A 26,976-nucleotide genomic window follows, 5' to 3' on the forward strand; every position below is an offset into this window, starting at 1 on the left:
TTTGCAATGTGGGAGAAAACCGGAGTACCCAGAGGAAACTCAAAGCGCAAATACAGGGAGAACATACAAACTCCATACAGATAGTGTCCTGGCTGAGATTCGAACCTGGGTCCTAGCTTCAATGAGTGCTAACCTCTGAGCCACCATGTTAATATTTTGTGGGTTTAAAGTCAGGGTTTAGGGTGTTAAGCGGATTTAAACTCTGCTATACTCGCCTGTTTCCATTCAGTTACGGGCGCCACCGTCTTCCTGCCATTTTTTTCTTCCTGGTGATCTTGGAACATCCTGATTAGCCATGCTGAAGTAACTCCTAGGCAGGCACAATGGATGTAATTTTGCAATCGAAGGGGGGTGGGGGGGAAGTCAAGATATACTGGGTATCCCAGCAATCAACCAATCATATGCGCTGCTCAGTGATTTTGACAAGTGAAGCAAAAAAACAAAAACAAACCATGCTTATTGTAGAAGTGACATTGCCTGTTCCTTACTGCAATAATGCCCTACCTGGTCACAAATTTTAAAAATGGACACTTTTAAGTCCATTACACTTTGGGTAATATAATAGAGTGCCTAGTAATGGCTTTAAATGATGGGGGTTAATTTTAGGGAACAAGTTTAGTGCTAAGGTAAGCAAATTGTAGGGTTATTTGTTAGGTAAGGTTGTTGGATATTACAATAAACCATACTGTCTATTTGGGGTCTGCTTTAAGTTATATGTGTACAACAAAGACAAGTAAGTCTTCACCATCTTTAATCAGTTCTAGGTAGCCCCATCCACACGACTTTCTCCACTGCAGTTTACTTCAAAATGAAATCGAGGGTATTTGCTCTTATTCACGTGACGCATTTTCCTTGGGAAGAGCTGGTAATAAACAGACAAGTCATTGTCCAATTTTGCCAAAGATGATAAATGGTCATGTAAAACGGAGGCCTTGCAGCTGTTTAGATGTTAACACTATTCCAAAGTAAATTGGCTGACACTTGTTTCCATGGAGACGGGCCCATCATTGCCTTTCGTAAAAGGATAATAGCATTTAACATGCAGATAAAAAGCTTCCTTATTGTCTTTCATATCCTGTGTGGCTTGAGTATTTTGGAGGAAAAGTTTAACTAGACTGCTCCATCTAAATTGTTCTGAAAGTGCTGCAGAATTTTTATGACTGAATCTGCAAATAGGGTAAAGTGAAATTGATGTGTTATAATATCCAAATGTTTGACTTGTATTTTGATTTCTCTATGGACTTTGTGAAGTAAAGGCATGTAGGGTTTACCATTCAGGTGTTTAGCCAATGAGCTATCTTATCTGTGATGGCTGACATGTGAACTTGAGAACTGTTGGATGACGTCAACCAAGACCCCATCAAGGAAATGGTCGTCTTCTCCGAGCAAGATCTAATTTATTAGCGCCAACATATTACAGTGCTTTACAAAGTTTATTATCATGTCACTAGCTGTCACTCAAAGGGGCTTACAATCTAATGTGCCTACCATAGTCATAAATCATTAATGCAGTCTAAGTTCAATTTTGAGGGGAAACCAATTAACCTAACTGCAATTTTTTTGGAATGTTGGAGGAAACTGGAGTACCCAGAGAAACTCACACAAACACAAGGAGAACCTGCAAACTCCATGCAGATAGTGTGCTGGCAAATATTCAAACCTAGGAAATAGCACCGCAAAGACAATTTCTATTCCATATGGAATGGATTTAATGCTTTCTACAAAAAGAGGAGAGGACAAGTGTTTGAGATTTGAGAAAGCTTTCTAACCATGGTAAATCCCACCACGAAACAACAACTCCAGAAATGCTTTGGGCATAGCTTCTATATAGGGCCATGAAGATAAATCCCCCCCCCCCCACACCTCTCATATCCTTATGATCCATTATTACCAACTTCTGCCCATTCTTTTTCATTTATCTTTAAGCAGCAATCTGGGTTATCTTCTGCCGCCGCCAGTTGAGGATTCTTCTCATTAGACAACCATTCAATGCACTTCTTCCAGAGGATTTTTTTTATTATTACATAGTATTTTTTTTATAGCACTGACATGTTACGCATCGCTTTAGTCCATAGTCATGTCACTAGCTGTCCCTCCAAGGGGCTCACAATCCAATGTCCTTACTATAGTTATATGTCTTTAACATAGTCTAAGGTCCATTTTGGGGAAAACCTAATCTAACGGCATTTTTTTGGAATGTGGGAGGAAACCACATTACCTGGAGGAAACTCACACAGACACAGGGAGAACATGCAAACCCGTTGCAGATACGATCTTGGGAATGCTGCTTTATCTATCTGTCCTATGGTAATTCTTTGACTTTTGGATATTTTGAACTAACCCATCAAACGCCGTCTTGCACTGTTGTTGACCATTTACACTCCTGTCATGGAAAATGACTTGTCATTCACCTTATATCTATGTAATCTTTGAGTGTATTGTGTTATGAACAGTAATAAATACATTTTTTTTGCAAAAAAAAATGGGTGAACATTGAGTCTTTAATGGAAAAATTGGATTTTGTAGCATAATTATAATGCACACAAGCCCAGTAGTCATAAGCAAATAACGTAACCCCCGACTGTCTCCTTTTTTGAAGGATCAAACCCAACTTCATATGGCACAAGTCTAAGAGCTATACTGTAGGTCATCTGTTGCATTGCTTATTTCCACTTTCAAAATTTCATCCACAAATACTGCAGGTTTTGTGTAGAGAGGTGAAATGAGTACATGTGTATCCACATAGAGTAGGGAGTGTTTTTATTTCAACATAGTTATAGTATTTACATGCATCAAATTCTGCTGGCATGGCCAAAAATATATTTGCTATTTTTGATTTGTTACTGTGATGTGGAAATTTTTTGATAAATATATTCTACATAATTTTGATTTCTGTGATGCCTATAGTTTGTGGAATGTTCCAGAGACTTTAATTAAGCCTAGGACTGGATGATTCTTTGTAAGATGATTTTCCAATCTTTGAACTTTTGACACAGAGGTTATTTATGGAAAAAAAAAAAATTTGGAGTAAAGAACCAATATGGGTTGTAAGAAACCCAAATTAGGTTTGGTCAATCGCCTTCTGACTGCTGCCTGCTGGTTTTTCAGTACACAGAAATTTAAGTTTATTGGACATAAATGTGATTTGTTCACAGCTTTCCACCAGTAAGCAAAGAATCCTTCTTTCATGTTAGACTTTTGTAGGAGCCTATAGAAGGGTTGCTTAAATGATGGGGATGGTTAACACTGATGGCATTATCCGCCATATTGGAGATACTCTAGCTTATAAATTTTGCAACCTGAATTATTAAAATGAATTACATAAACATATTGTTCCTACCTTAAATCATTGAATTGCTTTGAAAGTAAAAAAAAAAAAATTCTCTGACCTTTTAGATGTCAACCTAATCCTAAACCATTTATTTTATAGTCTACATATAATGTATGTAGATGTTTACATACATAAAATGTATAGTCTACATTTTCACTTGGGAATCCAGCCGATTGCACACTTCTTAGAGTGAAATTTTTCTCTATGTTCGCGTTATCCTAGGACAGGACTATATCATTCATTGTAAATTAGGATTTACAATTATTTATGAATTGTATATTAGGTTGGCACAGTGTTCACTTGCAAGCATAGCTCCAACCAAAAGTAGAATAAAATGATAGAGCATTACAAAACGAAATAGCCAAATCAACTTTTATGTCAACATTGAGCTTTAATTCAGGGATTATCCACTAAATTTTGCGTGGGTAGCATCATTCAACCCATTCACTCTGAACCCGTGTTATCCTAGAAATACAGTCCGAGCCTGCAACCAGACTGCGAAGAATCGATACAATTATGAACTAATCTTTCATTCTTCCTCTTCCTGCCAGAATAGTTCTATTTATCACATAAACTGATTTGCTTCTTGTACTTCTTCTTTTCCCATACTCTTGCCCCACAGCTAATACTAGGTCAAATTGGATACTTATGTCTTTTATATATAATACGTTAGATTATGTAATAGTACATGGATTTTTTTTTTCTGTTTAGAATCCATCTTTAAATTTTAGGCTGAGAGCTACCACTAGTAATACCAGTCTGAAATGTCTGATCTAATGGATAATGAACATTGCATTCTTTCTGAACGACTGCTGCATAAGTATACGATAAGATTTCATTACAAGCCAGATCAAGTTCAATGTCCGGCAAAAAAATAACTCAATAACTGAAGCGATAAAGTGTGGCAAAAAGCACGTTTATATATTTATATGTAAGGATAAGCATCCCTGTAGATGTTCACAATTTTATTTAATCATGTTTTTCCATTTATGAATTTTCTCTTGATTCTGACTTTCTGGCCCTGTCCATTTTTCCAAATTTGCTGACTGTTTTGGGAGATGTGCAAGGAACCTCAGTATCTATGGATTTAATGGTCAGTCATGCACAACGTTGCTAACAATAACTATATGTCTAGTGAGAAACAATGAAATAAATATTTTTTTCCATCAACACACTTGTACAATGGACCATAGCAACCAATGAGGGTGTATAGCTAACTTCCTCCAAATTTGCACAAGTCGAATTCTAATGGACTTTTCTGATTGTTGACATTTTACAAATAATACATACATAATGCTATAGATTCCATTTAATGTAAATATTAAAGAGTAATGAGGATGTCTGGTTGTGGTGGAACCGACTGACGGTGTCATCTTAGGTTACATGGGTGTCTGATCCTATTAAATATTATACTTGGCTTTGTATTCCGGGGAGTTGTAAGCTCAGCCTTTTAATTTTGTTTTATTACGTCAAGCAGAAGGTCTAGCTAGAGGTTACTCAACCGTGTTTATTTTTTATTAAGCCTGCTGGTTTTATCAGGGAAATGCCATAGATTATTAGACAAAAAAGGATTTAGGCTGCTGTTTTTATTTATTTCCATTAGACGAGTAGAGATGCGAGTGTCACATCTCAAGATGAAGCGTGCTATTTAGCTCACCCAAGCAGTAGAAAGAAATGATAGGAAGGTGATCAAAGTGTGTCATTACTCTCACGTCTGAGGAGTAGAACTAAAAATATAGGGGGTTTCGGGCTCCGAAACATCTCTTCACCAACATCCTTAATAAGAACAAGATTATCCTGAGCAGTAAAACCTTAGAGCTATTGCTTTCACAAAAATAAGTGGCTGATTATTCCGCATCGCCTGAGCTGCATCTGGGAGAATTTGGAGTCACTAAAAGGTGATGGGTACAATTTATTATTGAATCAACTCTACACTGTAGTTGGGTGATTTCCTGAATGCGCCGTTGCTTAATAGCTCATCACACAACAGGAGAGATAGCAGGAGCCACTGATCACATTCTCTAATTGGGCCTAACAGATGCTCTGTACCTGCTATCGGATCTTAAGAGCTTGTGTTCGTACAGATCATCAAATCTAGTTTAGAAAATGGTGGAGGTTAAAGAAAAACTTGCTTTAAAAGTCGTACATAGTTTCCCTGTCCTGCTACTGAAATTGCTAGTTGCCTGCTTGCTGATCCATTTGCTCTAGTTCTTGGAGCTAGACCTGGACATAGGATGCAACAAGCTTCTCGGATTCTTTAAACCCAATTGAATTCCCAGGCAAGATTCCCACTTCATTGTGTTGATACAAGTCTTACAAGTGGCTTTTGAAACAAGAGTCTTTTTTAACTGTTTCTGATCCAGTTAATGGGTAATTAGCAGGGTAGCTTTTTGATGGGGCATTAGGAACAAAAAAATAAACAAAATAAAGGAACAAAGTTTGCTTTGTCGGCTGCAATACCTAAAAAGAAAATAATATCCTAAACCTTAATTTAACAACCAAATTTTAGACTTTGGGCATACCACACACACCCTATGTGCTAAGCTTTTTCTATGCTGCTGCTTCCTCTCCTGCATTTGACTGTTCCTGCCAGGACCTGGTATGTAAATACAGAAGCTTTGACATATTCTGTATAAACACAATTAAGAACAAGGTAGAGAAAAATAAATTTCTTTGATCTACAGATTAAAGGCTTTGATCTGCATATGATATCCGTTAAATCTGAAGTTTAATCTGCTTATATTTAGCCTGGTTCCTCCTTTCGCTCCATCAACAGGATAAAAGATTGAATCAATCTTTCCTGATTTCCATACCTAATTTTTGACCTAGCATTGGTTGTCTGTGCTGTGCAATACAAAGACGATCATGTCTGGTGGTAGGGGCAAATATAGCGTTGTACATGGCTTTATGAAGTCACCACCAGCACCATGCCCCAATATTTCTTCCAACAACCCCCCCATAATCTGAATAAACTGTTATCCAATGATTGAAATTGGTGGGCCAAGGACTAGATGATGCTGGGTGGTGATCCTGCAGCTGGGAGGGGCACAGACTTGCTGCAGGTTCTAATTCTTTGTGAAGTAAACCACATCCTGCAAAAAAAGTTATTCAAGTTTAAGAGGGGAGCTTTTGCAACCGTGAAGACCAAAAACATATCCAAACCCAATAATGGCAAATTCAATATGGTCACTTTAGAACCTCCTATTTCAGTCAATATGTTATCACTTGGTCCTGTGTGTACATGTAAGGAAGCTATGTTGGTTTTATTTACTATTTATGGCTTTGTCATATAATTTAATCTGTTGACGCACTACCTACCCCAGGGTGATTGTACGCATGTGTGCAGAGAGCTATGGTTGCCACCCAGAAATAACTTCCAATATGTCTGTTGTCTTCTATTAAATAAGGGATAAAGAGATACTGATTAGCAAAATTACATAGGGAGGTTAACATTGATTTATGCTGTCAGTGCATCTTATAGAAAGGGACACTTTCATTTCTGGCAAGATTTCATTTTGTACTACAATTGAAAAAAAAAAAGGATAACAGCCAGCATGCTTAAAGATCGGTATGCTGCATTAGATTGCATTTTTGTTTTCGAGTTGAATTATCCTTCAAGGTAAGGCTTGGAGTTCATCTTTAAAGCTTTTTAATCTGTATGTATACATTAAAAAAAGATACATTTATACACACAAAACCATCCCCTTCAAGTGGTCAATTAAATTTGAACCCATTCCCACAATTTACCACTCCTAATTAATGAGCAACAGAATATTACCATAAGTGATCATATAATAATAAAAAGACAAAATGCTGTACTTTATTAGCACTGTGTTCCCCTAATTTGAAACATTTAGAGATGAAATACCTTGATTATTCATCAAATTTATTCTCCCATTTTTTTATTTTATGGGAACACAGTGCCGATAAAGTCCTGCCTTTTGTCTTTTTCTCTGGCCTATTTAGACAACTTTTGTCAAGTAATTTAAATTCGGTGATCAGATACATTTTCAAAGTTTTAAAAGACCACAGGGAGTAAGAACATTATCCTCACATAGGTTATAAAAACATTCGTAATTCAATGTCCAAAAACATGCAGTTCGGGGTAAATTTTCCCCCAAATTGACCTTAGACTGGTAATGACATATGACTATGGTAGGGACATTAGATTGTGAGCTCCTTTGAGGGACAGCTAGTCACATGACTATGGACGTTATAAAGCACAGCATAATATGCCAGTGCTATATAAATACTGTATAATAATATGTCATTGATTAGCTGAATCAGATTCAAGATCAGCAATACCTTGCATCTACAACTTGACATCAGGATGTTCCTGGGCACCTTGCAAGCAAACATAGTTGCATGTTGAAAGAAATGTGGCATGTTCTTGCCTAGCTCATGCTCAAGCAGGCATGCATCTAGTTATTTAGGGCTGTGGCCATATTTCCATGCATCCAAACATTGGGGCCGGAGTACCATGACTGTGGTTTAATATAAACAAACCAAGCTTCTGCTTCTACCTACGGCACACAGTTGTAGAACCACTGATCTAGAGGTCCCCACTGCCGATTTTATACAATAGAAAAGGCAGGAACAGCACCTACACCTAGGGTGGGTAAGGAATACCTGAACTCATCGATTCTTTTGTAGTTCTCAAGTGATGTTTGAAGCAAATCCTTACACTCCTCCTTAGCTTAAGTCGAACTGTTGGGTGGCTTGACCCATAGATTTTTATTTGGGAGTAATTTTGTGTATAATTTAAAATATTGAATTAGCAACCTTTACCTGCCCAGTTTAAAGGCCATTGGTGTGGAACGTTTTCAGTAATTGTATTTGGTATTTATAGTGTAATTATTTTAACCTATTACAGTGCTGTAAGCTTTCTGTCATGGACTCCCACTGATGATGTTTAATTAACAATATATTTGTGCACAAAAATCATCTTGCATGAGAGAAAGTACCAAACAATCTTCATAATTTAAATCGGATGTCTGGTACTGTCACTAGGTGCATCAAACCCCAACTATTGGGCCTGAATATGCATACATGAATAATGTGCTTTGCTGTGTAACCATTAATTATTAAGATAGTCCTTTCTTCTTTTTTGTGCTTTTGTGCATGGTAGTACAGCTAAAGCAAGGCATGAATGTTTGTAAAGTGAAGCAAAGTTTTTGAGCATTTGATATTGAAGGTGAGTATTGCAACCAGCTTTGATTGGCTTTATCACTCAAAAACCTTTTGCAAAAAATGGTTAGCATTGGGCTAAATAGGTCAGTTTATCTTTTGACAGGTGGCAGGCGATGGCAGGGTTGCTGCACATTTTTTGGATGCTCAATGAACTGTCCTGGGTCAGTTTGCTTCCACTTGCTGTCTCTGTAGATTTATTAGTAACTGCTCACAAAAGCCTAAATGTTTTGTTCAAGGGTTTTAGATATTCTTAATGCCTAAAGTGTTTTTGGCCAAAACAAAACAGCATTGGAGTCCTTACCTAATTTTGAAAACAGACCCTTTAATAGGCTTCAGATCTTCCTGGACAGGAAATTGGGCAGTAAGCATTAACAAGTCCAAGCCATTTTTGAAAATAAGTTAGTCTGCCAAATTGGATTTCTTGCACTTGCACAATCAAGTTTTTGAATTTGGCTAGTACCAATCTGGAAATCCTCAGAAAGTGCTAATTCACCTGTATACCAGTAATATGGGTCAGAGTCCCCAGGTGCCTTATTATCTAGGGTTCTTGCCTAATGACCCTTGCAGTCTTTTAAGCTGAATCCCCATTGGATCCCACAAAAGTAGTCCTGGGCTGACAAGAAGCCTGCGTTTCCTTGTGTTCAAGGTTCGTGCATTTATAAAGGATACGGGCACACACTTTAGAGCTCAGGCTAATGAGCAGCCTCTGAAAGAGGATCCACCTTGTAATAGTAAAGATCCTGCAACAAATACAATTTTTTTATTTAGCTGAGAACTTTTGTGATCCAGACAACAAATCAAGTCCCACCTGGCACCTCTGTTTTGATGCCTTTCACCCAAAGGCTTTGAATGCACAAATAGAAGCGATTGATTCAGCTTGGTGTGATATCCCATATGCAATTGATTTTGGCTTCATATTTGTATGAGAATATTTTCTAAAAATGTATATTTGTACCAATTACTTGAAAGCCCTGCAGCAAGAAAGCAAGAATTCTGCACAACAACACAATTTTCATAAAAAACTGACCCAAATTAACATAAAATAGGGGTGAAGATTTTGAAGTGCTGAATATTGGAGTAATATTGACATGAATTATGTCAAGAGTGCACACACACTTCATGTGCCCAGCAGACAGTGTTACTAGAAAAATAGCAAGAGTTTTTTTTCCACCAAAAAGGATCTCTTATGCACAGAACTTGGATTAATCACTTTAACAATCTTTTGGGTTTCTAATACCTTAGGTTTAGCAATCAGACTTAAAGCAGAAGTCACCTCCTAGATTGTAAGCTCTTCGGGGCAGGGTCCTCTCCTCCTCCTGTGTCACTGTCTGTATTCATCTGTCATTTGTAACCCCTATTTAATGTACAGTGTTGTGTAATATGTTGGGGCTATATAAATCCTGTTTTAATAATAATAACTAAAGCCCCTATGTAATAGTGACCCTCATTTTCCTTCATGGGAATCAATAGATGCCAATGAAACACTTGGGCCTAGAAAATTTCTTCAAGGGAATGTCCAACTCCCTGTTTTATAAACAGAGCCCTGCCTGTGGTTCTTTATATTTTTGGACAATTGAATCGCCTTTTAAGATGTGCCAATACTTCTGATCAATAGTTTTTCTGTGTAGACTGTATGCAATTGAAAATTATCCAAGTTTTGTCAAACTCTTTCCTTTAGCAATCTGAACATTAAATCCCTTCTACTTTTTTCCAGCATTATTTACTTGCTTTACATTCACATTTATTTTGACATTTTTTTCATAAACAAATTTATTCACTTCTACTAAATATATGAAAATATAAGCATTACAGTTCAACATGTTGAATTGTGGATGGTTGATTGCATGCATAAAGAAGCAAAGCCGTTTCCACAAAATACAATCCAGTACCACTGCATAGGTGTAGAAAAGAGAAGAATATAAAGTGCCCACAATTGCAAAGGAAAATATCCAAAATTTGGTGAGATAGTGATATATTGTACATTATATTACACCTGACAGCCGATACCATCGGCTACCATCTATGTTCCTGGAAATGATCCCCAAAGTTGGCCAAAACTGTTGTCCTTCACCCAGAGGTTAGGGGAATATATTCTACAACAGGTTTCTTCTTTTCTGTAATCAATATTTAATACAGGTTAATGAGAAATTAAACCGTTTTAGGTTAAGGTAGATTTAGTGTGCAGAGTGGTGCTTCAATGAAGAAAGGGGACATTTGTAAAGCATGTACAGTGTACAAGTTTTTTGTCTGTATTTACTGACCATGAAAGTGATGAGGAACATTACAGGGAATAGACATAGTGCAAAATTGCTCTTTATATACAAAGCAGTAAGAAATCTCAGCACTTTATGACTGGTATGTATGAACAAACAAATTGGAACATGTACACTAATAGCTTTTTATGCTGGACCCCACTATAGAAGAAATTATACCGTAGACTCTGAAGTGCTAAAACTGCTCTTGGTTTTTAACCTAGTTGCTTTCTTCTGGAAGTAAAGCAGTTAATGTCTGGCTGAGATGAAAGTGTGAGTTTGAATGTGTTTGCAGAATTCTGTGCAGTTATTTTTGGACTGTTCTTAGTCTCTCCAGACATGTAATAGCACTTTTTATAATGTAGCGGGGTGACATTTCTACTCTCCCAATTTCATCGCACTTTTTGTCTTGCTTTTAAGTTGCCATATTGTTCTCGTCTATGTAGATTCAGTGTTTGTGGTAAATCTCCACGGGCAAGGGGAATGCACATTAAACAAAATGTCATCCCATTAGCCACCCTTGATGTTCTCTAACCACAGGCTTTTTAGGATTAGACTATACTTATCTCTGAACAGAGTAACTGTTGCCTGCTGTAAAATCCCCTAGCTGTCCAGTAGGCTAATTTTTTTTTCCCCAGAAAATGCTTTCTGCCTTCTAATGCTCTGCTAGTTAATGTTTCTCTATACTCCCTAATTGTATTTACGGATGTACTTGCTTTTGCCCATGAAGGCTGGGGATACAGTCCTGTTTTTCAATGCAGTGAATACTTACAGAAGCAAAAAAGTCGTCTTCTTGGCTTCATTTTTGGATCCTAACAAAACGTTTGCTTCTTCAAAGTGTTCGATATGATGTGTGCAAAAATATCAAATTACTTCATGGTTTGTAACACTACTAAGTCCAAGGGTTTAATAATTACACAAAAAGCCAAATAATGAGCAAGTACCTGGAAAGTGCTGCTTATGTCGGCATACCAGTCCGGTGTATCTGGCAATCTAAAGGTTCCGGAGCATTGTTTCTCAACCAGGCTTCCTCCACAGGTTGGTAGGGCTTCTTTCAGACATGAGGAAATCAGATCTTTTTGGTCCCTTTGACTGACATCAATGATCTTTTGGCTCTCTGTAGTCAACAATGTTAAGAGATATTCTTTCCACCAACCACCACACTAATGTACTGTGGGCTGTGGATATAGTAACTATAAAAGGGGTTCCCTGAAGATCTTAGTTATTTTTAAGGGTTCCCTGTGTAAGAAATGTTAAAAAAGGTTGTTCTAGAGTGTGCAAGAAGCCTTGTTTAAATATTCATAAATAGGTTTTCTTGCACCTGTCCAGACAAAACTAAGACCATGTTCCATTAAAGAAAGCTTTTCACAAAACCAATATGGTGAAACCTAATGTCAACATAGGCAGCAATACTCATGAGGCTCTGTTTCTGTAGGAAAGGTGGTGTTATAATCTTGTGTATAAACACAAATAGCCCATACTGATGCCAAGTTGTTTACTTTAACACCAATGCAATGAGCAAGGAAACACTCTGCACCTGCAATTAAAAAGGTTTAACCAGTTGAGATGGAGTTATTTATAGTTAAACCTGTGAACTTGCATCATTCTTCCATGGGATGCAATTGTAACCAATTCAATGCATTACTTCTAATGAAAAAAGATGCATAGTAACCTATTCATAATCCTAAATATATCCAAACAACAGGTTATTATTTTATAAAAAAATACCACTGTAGAATGTTGGTCCAGGGAGTATCACATTGGATTTCTTTTTTTTTTTTCTTGCTTTCTCCTTGAATGTCGGCTTATTTAAGGTTCTGAAGATGCAAGATTTTTTTTCTTGAACCTAAAAGAAATGTAATTTCCAAGGTGTCACTGTACCAATCAGATAACTAGCATTTATGAAGTCCAGTTGCCACACAGTTCAGAAAAGGTTTAATTTACATACATTTTTTGGATTCACTGATATTTGGTTGTGGATCTTTCACTGTACGTACTGGCTTGATTTATTATGTTGTGTGAATTGTCCAGGTTTTTAAAGAGATTACATGACCCTATTCAGACTGGCTGGTGTTCTTTCAGAGTTTTAACTGAGCACATATTTAACTGACTTATCACTGGTAAGTGACCACTGTATCATTGGTTTCTTCCTTTTTTATTGTATAGGCAGACAAAAGATATACTAGAGGAGAGCAGGTGGCAAGGAAAACAGTAGACTCAATTTGCTGGTCCCTTTTTGGAGCTAGGCTACACAAGCACCCAGGAAAGAGTCATCAGGCATAGCAGAACCTTGATCTAGAGTACATTGAAATCTAAAAGCAGCACACTCCGGATATACAGGATCTGTAGGGGTATTTAGGGGAATTAATTTATTTAAGTAATATAAAATTCTTCAACTAAATATCCCCCCTCAATTAGATCCCAAGTGTGTTTCAGCATCAGTATAATACTTTGTACAAATCTTAAGCAAAAAATATATTTTACCTTCCAATGTTCTGACCATTTCAGTCTGATGGCACTTCCTTTTTTTTTGGTTCAAGAGTCTGCATGATGTTTTGTAATTTGTAGACAGAGAAAAGGAACAGTGCATAGAGATTTATCAAACAAGTTGCACATGGAGTACTGAAATCCATTTGAGGCAGTAGCAACTGGGGGAATGGCCTGGCATTATCAGCATGATCCACAGAAGGGTTAATTCCTAGCCAGGCAACACACATGAAAGGGTTTGACAACTCTTGTAGAAATAGTATACAGGTGTATATGGAAAATACAAAGCACACTGGAAACAATGTATTAACCACAGACATGCTGTATATCTTTTAGTAGTCTGAGGTCTTACATATACTTTGATATGCTACAGCACGGCAAGTGTAGTTCTTATATGTGGTTAAAGGCAGGGGTAAACCCAGTAAAATGTCAAACTGAGATGGGCCATGGGATGTCTGTGATGAGATTAAGCATGTTTCTTGGGTCAGAATATGAAGAATCAGATTTTGAGGCATGGCTTGCAGTGGCAATTCCAAGTCAATTCCAAATCAATATATATATATATATATATATATATATATATATATATATATATATATATTGATATAAATATATTGATATAAATATATATGATATAGGTTTCTAAAGTATAAAGAAATATCCTATCCTAAAGAAAACTGTTCCCCATCTATCCATAAATACTACCATTGTAAACATTTTATTTCACCTTCTTCTTTGAATACTTGAGACAGGATCAGCTCCACTGCCAAATTTGTGTCTGGTGGACCGAAACATTGTATATTTGTGTACAAATATTGTGACCTTCCAAATGTTTTGGTTGAAAGTGATTGTAATCTGTCTGATTTTAATTTTTTATACGCATGACACAACATATACACTTTCGATTGTGATGTGATTACTTTTTAAATTACCTACAACAGGCAAGTTCAGTGGTTTGTGATTAGTCTGGAGAAGATTTTACTTTTTATTCACTGCAGCTTCCATAGTTGTTATACTGGATTTGCAGTCTATCTGAAAGAAAAACAGATACTGCTTGTGTTTACCAGCCTCAAAAGTCATGTCACCTAGAATCTCCTGCAATGGGGACCATTAAATTTAATTCTTCTCAGCTCTTTCCAAGAATTCGGAAAAAAATTGCATTTCAACTTTGCTCTCAGGATTTCATTTAATATTTTTCCTAAACATAGAATTTCTGTAAATGTTGATTACTCCTGTGCTTGTGCTATGGGTTGACCTACATCACCCTATAATGCTGTATTCTGCAGCAGTGCATGTGCTGTCAGGTGTTCACATTCAGTAATAAAAGACCTTTGGGCCATCTGTCATTTCACTCTCGCCCATGCTTGTCACAGCAGGCTCAGCAGCTGCAGGGCGTTGTACGCAGGCTTTCTGATGCTCGCCCTCCCATACCCCCTAGAGACTTGAGCAGGAGATGAGCAAGACTTGCTCAAGGCTCCGACAAGCTCTCGGGGTTCTATTCAACATGCAAGACATTAAATGACTATTAATAATGAATGAAGATGAGAGACATGGAACACGATAATATTCTGAGCAAGTGTTGGAGAAGGAAGAAATCAAAACATAGGTTTTGACACGAACTCTGCAGCATCGACATCCTAATGACTGACATAATCATCCTCAGGCTTCTTGTACAAGTTGTAATAAGTAAAGGCTGTATTTAACCATTTTGGTGATGGTATAGTTTTCGGCTCAGATCCTTATGTTAAAGACACCATGTTTTCTTTTTTGCAAAAATGGTAACATTTTACACTGATATGCTGCATTTTGTATGCAATCCTTGTTCAAGTTTCTTTAATCTGCAAAGGTCTCACTTTTTAGCTTTTCTTATACAATGCATTGTAATGGTTAGAACCTGATTTTCACCTGTATATTCAACAACCTTTAGTGTAAATAATGGCTTTCATACCAAGTAAAAGGCACAAAAACATAGCAAGTTTAGGTTATTTTATCTTTAGGGATAGACAGCTGCATTGAAATGCAAACCATGATTTTCCAGTGGAAGTCAAGCATGTCAAACTGTCCCTGAGCCTAGCCATCAAGAAAAGATGAGATTGGGGTCAGGCCTAACTTTTACTGGCAAATGTAAGATTTTACAGCATACAATAACTTTGTATTTTAGCAGGTTTGACATTTTGCATATAAATTCTGCTTCCTACATCTCTAAATCTATTATTTCTGACATGTGGTTTTCATGGAATGTTACTTTTTTTTGCTCAGTTTAAACTTTTCATGGTTCTTACAAGATCAGATTAACTAAAGTACATAGAGCGAAAATGTGTTTTTATTTTTTAATTGTATAAAATGAAATAGGAAAGTGTTTGCCTGTGCACCACCGGGGAGAAATAGTTTACCTTTTTGTCCCGTGCAGCAGGAAGTTGAGGACAATTACCTTTGAAGAGCTGTTATTGGAACCAGTCTCCATATTCCCCTCACCTCTTGTTCTGGTGACAGCTTTTAAATTTTGGATTACACTTGCTGTCTCAGTTTTTGATGTCACCAATGGGGACATGGCATTAGGTACTTTTAAAGGTACACATTCATCACCAGTATTGCAATTCTAAAACTAAAAAAAGTTGAACGTAATATACACATTAAAAAGTTCATAAAAAAAGAGGGGCAATATAATTTTAGGTATTAAAGAATGATTATGAATTTGTAATTGGGTTACGTTGTTCGTTGACTACAAAGTAAATTAACCTGTAATTAAAATTGCAGCCTGTCGTGGCCTTCAAACTGGTAAATATACAATAGGATAAAGAAATGAGCCAACATTTAGGTGGATAGGCAGGGAAAAACTAGATGCTTTCTCTTGGCATTTAGGAAAGGGATAAAAAACTGATGAAAAAGAAAGGTGAGAGAGACCTGTCTGTCTGTTTACTATTGCAAAAGTCGTCTTCCATATGAGGCTTTAATCTTAAAGCTGTTTTTGCTTTAAGAGTACTCCTTCAGGTGTACTCATCACTGCTTGCCTTATTATTAGACAGTATTTATATAGCGCCGACATATTATGCAGCGCTTTACAAAGTCCATAGTCAAGAAAGGCCTGAAGCGGGGAAACGCAGTAAGGATTAGTGCAAGGCCTTCATAACTATGAGGGAATAGGGAGCTGGCAGTGGAAGGGTAAATTGAAGGGGAAGTTTAGAGAGGCAGGTAGCATGAGTGAAGTGTGACTAGAGGTCCTCGAGGGAAGTTGGATGGTTGATGTTTTCAGTAGGAGTGAGACCCATCTATGGTGTTGGGAGTCTCTGGTATTAAGTTATTGGAAGGTTGAAAAAGTTTTTTTTGGTTTTAAGTGCTGTGAATGCCGTTGGTATCGTTCCTGAGCTGGTTGTTTGCGACTGGGAGCATATATCACGGTGGTGCAGACCCAAAGAAAAGGGGGTAAAATTGTGGAGCCTTTGAGGACCAGTAACCAGAGAACTTAAATTTGGTAGAAGGTTTATTAAAGGTAATTTTTTGGTTATGTTTATGGTATTTAATAAAAGGTTGTTTTAATGTCTTTTTGTTGTTATTCATGGTTATTTATGATTATATCATTTATAATAAGTTATGTTTGTTTAATAAAAGGCCTATTAACCTATATTATGGTCTTGGTATTTTGTAGGGTGTGTATGTGTGTTGGCGGGTGTTGATGACTGCTCACAGTCTAATGTCCCTACCATAGTCATATGTCATTACCACAGTCTAAGGCCAATTTTTGTCAAAGCCAATTAACCAAACTGCATGTTTTTGGAATGTGGGAGGAAAAAGGAGTCCTCGGAGGAAACCCACACAAACACGGGGAACATGCAATCTCCATGCAGATAGTGCCCTGGCCAAGATTTGAACCTGGGACCTAGTCCTGCAAAGAGTGCCAACCTCTAAACCAGTGGTTGCCAACTTTTTCAGTCCCGCAGACCACTAAAATCACAGTCTCCCGTCCGCGCATGCGCAGGGAGCCGGGTGTTGCTTAAAGGGGGAGAAACACCCCCCCAGAGTGACATCATTGACACAACCCCACCCACTCTCCCATCGCAGATCTGAGCCTGCAATGGGAGAGTGGGCGGGTTGCGTCCAGGGACCTAGCCCACCCACTTCCCCGAGCCTGGGAATTGTACGGGGGATATGGCAGCTACCAATTACATGCTACAGATTGTAGGATTGCAAGTATATGAACAACTATACCAAGCAGTTATCATTGATTCCCAAATTAGTGTTAAAGGTTCAGTATTTGCACAGCTTTGTTTAAATAGATGTGAATATATGATAACGCATTGAACAGATAAAAAACTGAGTTTTGGAATGCAGAATAAATATTTTCTAAGACAAATGCTGAATACAAACTCTTATTGCAACAAGAGACGTTTTTATGTATTCAGCGCCAACCTTCATACAATAGGTGACGGAATTATTCCTTAGGTGTCATATGTATAGCAATGCATAATGAATCGATCTGTTCAGTTATGTAAATCCAATTAAGGCATCGTTTTAATTTTTCACCTCCGAAAAGTTAATTTGCATGTTTTAAAGGGCGGAAATTGGTTTGTTAAATGAGAAATCAACAGGTGTTTAATTTTATAAATATGCGAAGATCTAAGCTGATTGGGTTTATAGAAGTGGAGTCTCAACCCTCAGCATTCCTCCTATAATTTAGTCCAACTTTTTCTGACCAATGAGCAATTTATCTTTTAATGTGCAGCAATACTATTGTAGCCCAGTTTGTCTGGCACGGTTTTGTGTTCCTGTACTGCCATATGATTAAAAGATATTTTTTTTTAAACTTGCAAATAGCATTTAGTGCAAGAAGTCCACTAATGTATTTGAAACTGCTGTGTAATAGTCAAATTGTGATGTCGGCATGTGTGTTACTGGTTTGTAAAATATACTGGTCAAGTAATTTTTTTTTTTTTTATTCTGTAAAACATAAAAGGGACATTAGGACAATAAAAAAAAGTTAAGACAATTCCTATATTACTGAATGTTTCATTACTTCAATTGGGTTATGTAATATATGCTTGCTTATGGTAACTTTGAGACTCGTAAATAAAGCTACCCTTATTTGTTGAATTCTTATGATATTTCTTTTTTATGTAACTGATGCCACAAGGACAGTACTAGGGGAAATCAAAACTATATAGCAGACTCTGGAATAGGAGGTGGGCTATTTGTTCATCGACAGCAGTCAGATGGATAATTACCGGCTTCCATTTCTCTCCAAACTGAGAACACAAATAGCTAGAATAAATATGATCAGTGTTCTCATTCTTTATCCACTGTACCCAAACCTAAAAAGTGTATGCCTGGCATTTGTCACATGACTAGAGGACACCCAGAGCTTTGTCTTCTGCTGGGGAAAGGTGCTTGCAGCACTCATTACCATTCGTTTGCACCTGGACTGGAAAAATGGAAGGATCCCTATGTAAATATTGGCCCACTTTACATAGCAGGTATGTGGCACTAACATTCTTTTGCAGATAAGTACTGTTTAGTGTCCCTTAGTGATTGTAAGTTAGAACACGCCTTGCATCCAGAGTTCTCATCAATTATACAAAAATTAAAAGAAAATTGCCATGGCAGCTGAAGCACTCTAGTCTTAGACCATGCACATAAAAAGCAATTGTTTTTCAAGCATGAGATGTATTGTGTTGACTTTAAACTTCCCTATTTGCATTTTTAACAGGGTATAGCGGCCTAACTGATAAAAATTTCAGGGTATTTCTGCAGCAAAGGTACAAGAAAAATTGAGCATCTTCTGCTCTCATTCCCAAATGATATAAAGCACTTGTCTTCTCGCTTTCCTAATGCTAGTAGCACTATCTGATAACCTTTTAATGATTTTATGTACTAGTGTTATTTTCCTTGTCACACCTTCCAGGATCAGTTGACAACCAAATGAAAAAGTTTCAGAAGTTTTTGTTAAAGGTAATAATTGGTCAGCCATTGAAAGTGTGCATTTAAGTGAAGGAGATTTTCATAAGCCTTGTGAATCTTTTGGTTGTGCTTGCCAAATGCCGGCATCCTTAATTTCTGATGCGTCCTAAATCTAATGGTGTTAAATTGCAGGTTATAAGAACAGGCTTAGTTTTCAGAGAAGTGTTTGTATGGATTTAAGTGGAAAAAAGGCTGCAGCCTCACGGAAGGGCCTTTTAAAAGCCTGTAGGAGTACTGCTGTCTTTTTTTTCTTGGACTATCTGTACTCTGGAACTGCTTTTTTGAATAATTTATCTGTAATTTAGTTAATGTAAGTCAATAAATGTCTTTTTACTTTAATGCTTATAGTCATGTGAAAATATGTACACCACCCATGGAAATTGGCTTATTAAGCATATTTAAACAGTGCCTACAGATACATTTGATATATTTGAATAAAAACAAAAGAAATGTTTGTTTTTTGTTATTCAATAATTTATTCAACAAAAATATCAATAGTTATAATGGTATTTGTACAAAGAGTAAATTCAGCCTTGGCCTCATGAATAAGCTGGCATTGTTTCCTTAGGGCTATTTGTAGAACTTCCCTTTAGCATTTGATGTTAATTCAGTGAACTTTGTTATCACTGCACAAAACTCCTTTAGTGAAAATGTTGGTTCCTTTTCATGAAATGCCTATTTGAAATCCCCTGTAACATTTCTATTGTATTCAAAAGGGGCTTTGACTAGGGTATAACAACCCTCTATTTCTTTAGTGCCATTCCTTGGTGGATCTGCTAATATACTTTGATTTGCATTATTGTGTTGGTATCTATTTTAGTGTCAACATTTGGACACATTCTCCCTAAGCACACTTTCATATATAGGTAGTCCCCAAGGACATCCGACATACGGACAACTCTTAGATACGAACGGGGCTACCCTGCTCGCTCGTGTGCAGGATGGATGTTTGATTTGGGGGGGGGGGGCGTGGATTGCATGACTTACAAAAGTCTTTTGCTCAACACAGCTGAGGTGATCTGTAACACTTTGTAACTTTCTTTAATGACCTTCTTTTTGCATATCAAATTACAGCTTGCTCCAGAAGTTACCGAATATCTTTTTTTTTTTTTTTTGCTTTTTTTTTTTTTTTTTTTTTTTTTTTTTTATTATTATTATTATTATTATTATTACACAGTATTTATATAGCGCCATCATATTACGCAGCGCTGTACAAAGTCCATAGTCGTGTCACTAACTGTACCTCAAAGGAGCTCACAATCTAATGTCCCTACTATATAGTCATATGTCATTAATGTTGTCTAGGGTCAATTTTTTTAGGGGGAAGCCAATAACCCTAACTGCATGTTTTTGGGATGTGGGAGGAAACTGGAGTACCCGGAGGAAACCCACGCTCCCAGACACGGAGAGAACCTGCAAACTCCATACAGATAGTGTCGTGACTGGGATTCCAACCTAGGACCTAGCACTGCAAAGGCCGGAGTTCTAACCCCTGGGCCACCATGCTGCCCACCGTGATTAGCTCACAGTGAGAATTTTATACAGTATTTGACACCACACTGCCTAATAATATGTTGGGACAAACCTCTGTCCCAATTGCATTTAATAAAATAATGTACCTGTTCTTGCATACAAATTCAACTTAAGAACAAACCTACAGTCCGTATCTCTTATGTAACCCAGGGACTACCTGTAATGCAGAATCCATAGTTGACTTAACTACAAACTGCCCAGATTCAGCAACTGCAAACAATAACATTTTTGCCACCATGCTTTAAAGTTGGTATGGGGTTCCTCTTCTGAAATGCTCTTCAGTTTGTTCCGTAGATTTCTGTTAATGTGGATAAACGGTCTTTGATTTATCAATATTAGACTGGTCTTGGTCTTTCTATTGTGTGGCAAGCTGTAGTAATACACTGTTGGGATATCATTTTTAAACTGTGAAGACTTTTTCACTAGCACCTCTAATGTTGTTTTAGTTGGTTCAACCATTCACCATCATTCAGCTTTTGGACTGATTTTGCCCTAGACATGTAGCAGTTATTTCTTTACAGTGGAATGGTTCAGTTCCAATAATTTCATCAACGACTATCTCTTTAAATCCCTTGCTAGGTATGGGAGGGGTGAAGGAGGGGAAAAGCAGGGAAAAAGACAGGCTTTAATAGGCCTTTAAATGATTCAGAATTTTATTAAAGTAGATGAAAACCTTGACCCCAACCCTAACATAGACCTTCTATGCTAGTGGTGATGGTACAATTAAGTATCAAAGTGATAAAGAGCAGGTCAATATAATATTTCATGTAGACATTGTTCTGTAGAGTATCTCAGAGTTCCTGACGCGTTTCGCCCCAAGAGGGGCTTCCTCAGAGGATTGAGTCACTTTATGAGATTGCTAACATCCTTGACCAAATGGGAATAGAGTGAACATCAGTGAATATTCAATTTTGTGAAAAAAGGTCAAATCAAAACTTGAAGAAAATGTCTGGAAGTTCTAGTTAATGTTGTTGGAATAGCTTGGTGATGGGCTTTAGTTGTAGTCCCACTATAAACATGTATTTATATCCAGATCTTAGTTATCAGATGTTAAAATATATTAATTTTAGTGTACCCAGTCAGAGGTAGTTCTGTATATAAGCCATGGGTGTTATATATTAGTTTAAACCTTTGTGTATTCAGACATCTGAATTATATAACCCGTACCGTCTGTGGCTACTGTGTAGAAACGTATTTAGGTTGGTACTGACAGCCAACAGGGTTCTTGATTAAAGCATCAGGTAGAGCCTTAAAACCTCGGGTGGAAAGTGGGAGTGCATAGATTGCACAAGTTGTCAAAAGTTTGAGTAGCAATATCGTTTGTTGTTTTAGCATGGGTGGATTGGTAGCAGCCACCCAAACAAGGAAGTGACTGCTGTCGGTCCGTCTTTAAATGGGTGGAGGAGTATCTGGGGCCACGCTTACTTCCTTGCTCGGTATACACAACCTTTACATGGGGCTTATAATGCTTTGACACCAAACACATCAATAGTAAAAACATCAATCTTTGTATAAGGTTTAAATAACTTTTTTTTCACCAGCCTATTATCATGGATATAACCTGGATCACCTGATTGTAATTTCATAAGTTTCACATCCTGGTAAAATCTGCATTTTTGTTAACTTGGATTAAGATTGAATACACCATGTAAGTTTTATGTGTTTTTGTATCAAGTCATATTGTGTCAAGTATATTAACTTTATCTGCAAGAATGCTTTAAAAGAATATCTAATGGTTGCTTGTTAGATGTTTTATGGAAAAAAACTCAATATTTAATTTTTAGATAATCTTATGTATTCTTCTGGATGTGGCATTCCGGTACTTTGCAGTGCGTGTAGGCGGATATACCAGCAACACAACATAAATGGAGATTTGCAGTTTTCTATTTTAGGTCTGTTTTAATAAATGCTAATTTATAAGCTAAAAGCTGCCTCTAATCAGGAAGTGTGAATTTGGTGGTACTTGTCATAACAAACTAGTAAATCACATATGCCTTGAAGCTTGACCCAAAGTGATCCTAGGGTGTCTGCCCAAAATACATTTTATGTGCAAAGTGAGGTGGGTTTAGACAGCGGCTGGTGTCTGATATTTAGAACCACAGAGATGAGAACTCTTCCGATAATCATTGTTCTTGTTCTTTACCTGATATTGGATGTATGTATGTGTATGTATGTATATTTTTGTTCCTAAGAGATTACCTTAAATATTACAACCACCTACTTTAATGTTGTGTAAGTACTTCTTGTGCTGTCAAACCAGGTCTGACCCATTTATGCATGTACTCCCAAAGAACTCTTAAGGTGTCCTGGAAAATCTAGCAGTGAGTAATTTATGGCAGTATTACCTTTGGAATCCATGCAATCACAGGGGTATCCAGGGAGGGGGCATCTGAGTGTATTTCCTAAGGAAAATATAGATTTGGTAAATGGTACAATAAATGTGTTTATAAACGTCGACGTAGCTACAGATCTATGGGCCCTGATACAGAATTTGGACCAGCACCCCATGGTAGACATCCCTTGGTGCAGACTACTCCTTAGTTTTAAACCCCTGATTCCCTGTAACCAGCTCCCACTCCTTGGCAATTTCAAGTGGCACACCTAAACAGGGGGTCTGAATGATGATAGTTTTGCTAGTTCCCAGAAGGGCTTCTAGGAGCCTTCTAGAAAAAGGCTCAGTTTGCCTTGGGGTTTTAAGTGTGTTTTTATATTTTTTGAAAACATACATTTTTATAGCATTTGCAAGATGAAAAAAAGCTTTGAAGAATGGGTTAAATTTCCAATGACATAGAAATATGGGTAGGAGAGATATAAACTTCTTTTAACTCCATATCTGATCCTGCAAGAATAATTCTCATTCTGCACTTCCACAACATATTAACACAGTGGATTGGTAATCCATTAAAGAACCTTTTAATGCTCACATATTTTCTATATTTTTATATATTTAATATAAAAAAAAGTCATAAGCACTATAAAATTCTGTCTTCATTAGCAAACTGTTGAATGCCTATGGAATTTTTGTAAGATATAAAAAAATCTTGGTATTTTAGTACTAAGTCTTTTACAACAGCTTTACAAATATTATTAGATAAAACCCGCAAGAGGCACTGTAAACTTTATTGAAGAGATTTCATTGTTATGTCAGTATTGTTATACTTGTATTTCCTTATAGGCAGTACATTGGTTATTTGCTCAAAGTGTAACTGTAGATTATTATTAAAAACATGCCGTTTCATGACTTCATCTGATGTTAAAAGCTTATTTGTAAAGTTTTAAGTTTGTTGATGTTCCTGCTTACTCCAGTGATGGGCGACATTTTGCTCCCATGGACACCGATAGAAAGGGGACTTTGTGCTCCAACAGATGCCAATAAAAGGGGACTTTTTGCACTCACTGATACAAATGATGTGTATTTAGCTTCCACACACAGATGCCGTATCCAAATAATGGAGACTACCATTTTTTTTTTCGTGTTCTTCAGCCATTGCAATATGTACACAGTGTGTTGGAACATAAAGTGCCATAAATACTGCTCAAATCTTATCAGATATTTGGGACGTGACAGGAGATTAGCCCATATTAAGGCCAATCAGCCAACTGGACAAGAGACAGTTCCCCAAACACATCACAAGGTCCATTGGCAGGAAGTAGGTATATTGAAGAGCAAAGTAACATCAAGCACCAGCCCACATTCTCAAACCATGTTGGATGTACGTCCGATATTGGCCCTGAGCCGATTATCGGGTGAGAACCATTGGAAGTGTGTACGTAGCTTAAGGGCAATTTTGTGGGGGAGACAAATAACCTAACTGCATTATTTGGGATGTGGGAGGAAACCGGATGAGATAAGATTGTAAAAAGTAGAGATACCAAATCTGCGGACCCTAACAACTTTGTGTGTTAACAGAATAGTGGGGTGTAACTTTATTTTGCCCTCCATGTTCTTCTGTAGGGGGGAAGGTGGGGCAGCTATTAGACAGCGTATATTGTGTGGGGGATCATTTGCTGACCTAACATGTTGTGTATGTATATGCTTGTGTTGTATATTTATATTGATCTGGTACAGGTGGGTGGTAAATTCTTCACATACAGCTTAGACATCCTCTTGAGGACCCCCAAGGCTCCAGCAGGCAGTGCAAAGACAACTCACACAGCCTGGACAGCCCTAGAGGACTCCATGGCTGAGCATCTCCCGGAGCTCTCCTTTAACAGTTGTCAATTCAACCCTGTTAGGATGTCATATGAATTAATCAACCATTTTTTTAAACGCATCAGGAAGAAGTAGAGGTGATATTGTAATGACTGAAGAACACAAAAAAAACAAAAATAAAATAACAAAACAGTGTGTGTGTATATGTATATATGTGTGTGTATATATATATATATATATATATATATATATATATATATAAAAAATAAAAAAGGGAAAACAAATTTACTAAAGGTAGAACATATAAACTTGGATTTGATGATCAGATGCTTTCTAGGAATTTAGGCTCCAGCCGCTGAAAGATGAAATCATTGTGGGGCAAATGAGCCTGGTTACTGTAGATTTGGCTTTTGTACCTTTCACGTTCTTTATAATCTGCAGTACCTTACTTATAGTTCTCTCCAGTTCCATGATTTTTTTGTTTTATCCTGTTTTTGTGTTCAGCATTGTGGGGACAAAAATAGCCGCTGCCGGTCAGAAATGAATATCATGGCTGCATGGCAAAGAGGGTACACTGGGAGGAATGTGGTGGTCAGCATCTTGGATGACGGTGTGGAAAGAAGTCACCCAGATCTCATTCATAATTATGTAAGTATTGGCTAAACTGTTATACATGCTGTCTTGTCTGAGACATGCATGTCTCCTTTATGTGTTAGTTTTATTTAAATCAATTGTGTTACAATGTCAGCAAAAGCATGATAACTTTGCACATAATTATCAGTACACTTCAGGTATGGGGTGATTTGCAACCCCCTCCCGTGCTGTCTGTAATATATGCCTAGAGATTCTCACTAAGCATTTGTAAAGCTCTCATCCAGCTCCAGACTTTCTTGAAGCTTTTTAATGCAACCTCCAGCCCCAGTTTTGTAACTCGGATTTCAAAGTAATAAACGCAAAACAAAAATGTCACGCATTGCATCTTATCAGTCCTTAGATGTGGTGGCTGCATTGTTTTATTATTTCAGGCTCCGGACCTGCTGCCTAATAAGTAAATGCTATTCCAAATGCAGCAGTGTGTGTAGCTGTTGAATAATTTTCCTAGTTCTTAATTTGATATATATAATAATACATAGGGCTGCCTTTGTTTCAAAATATTAATAACATTGCTACTTTACCCAGGTCTTTTACAAAAAAAAATAAATAAATAAATATATATATATATATATATATATATATAATTTATAATGTTCCCTGCTTGTACACTTTTCTCAATAGGAATCAGTTGTAAAAAAAAAAAAAAGGACTCCCATTTAGGCCTATGACGTTCTTGTTCATTTTCAAAGAGGTGACCTCTTTCTTGTGTTTTACATTTTGGTGTAAACACAACGAGCGTCACACTAAAACCCATAATGGTACACCTACAAAGGCATTACTAACAGGATGAACACAGAAAATGTAAATCCCTTGAAAGTCTATATAATGTGTTGATGGATTGCAATATCCCTGAGATATTACAACAAAAAACTTCTTGACCTTCTGGACAAAGAAGGGAATTATAAAGAAAGGCAGTTTTATGCTTAAATACAATTTTTTTTTCAAATAAAAAAAAGAATTTGTATCTTAAACATATATCTGCCAGGAATTCCCTACTTGTAAAAGACCTTCTCTGTCCAGACAGAAAGAAAATAATTTTGATGCTGTAAGATTTATGTTTTATATATAGTTAATTTTGATTTATCATAATTGCAACATGGTTCTTAAAATTTGCTTGCTAAGAAAGTAATCTTTTTTTTTCACCAATGACCATTTTGTTTTAGGACCCATATGCCAGCCATGATGTGAATGGGGATGACCAGGACCCAAGTCCACGATACGATGCCAGCAATGAAAATAAGTGTGTTGTGCTGATTTGTTTCTTATATGTTCCTTGGCATTTTCTGATGATGACATGATGTCAAAACTACATTACTTCTGTAACTTAAAAGCAGGCCATGGACAAGAAAACATTCTGGGCATTTTTGTATTACAAATTTTAGGATCCCAGTGGTTCATTTTTACATAATAGTTGAATTGCTAAA

General features: G+C 37.0%; 1 protein-coding gene across 1 annotated transcript in view; it reads left to right on the plus strand.

Annotated features, from left to right (window-relative positions):
• The window catches only part of PCSK6 (proprotein convertase subtilisin/kexin type 6), a gene marked incomplete in the record, with an annotated part of 114,398 nt that overhangs the window by 25,044 nt on the left and 62,378 nt on the right, over positions 1 to 26,976 (plus strand). Inside the window, 2 exon segments of the mRNA XM_072402647.1 lie at positions 25,403 to 25,546; positions 26,716 to 26,792. Coding sequence (XP_072258748.1) covers positions 25,403 to 25,546; positions 26,716 to 26,792 — 221 coding nt within the window.

The sequence above is a fragment of the Pyxicephalus adspersus genome, chromosome 2, assembly GCF_032062135.1.
Source record: "Pyxicephalus adspersus chromosome 2, UCB_Pads_2.0, whole genome shotgun sequence".
In the NCBI taxonomy this organism is placed as follows: domain Eukaryota; kingdom Metazoa; phylum Chordata; class Amphibia; order Anura; family Pyxicephalidae; genus Pyxicephalus; species Pyxicephalus adspersus.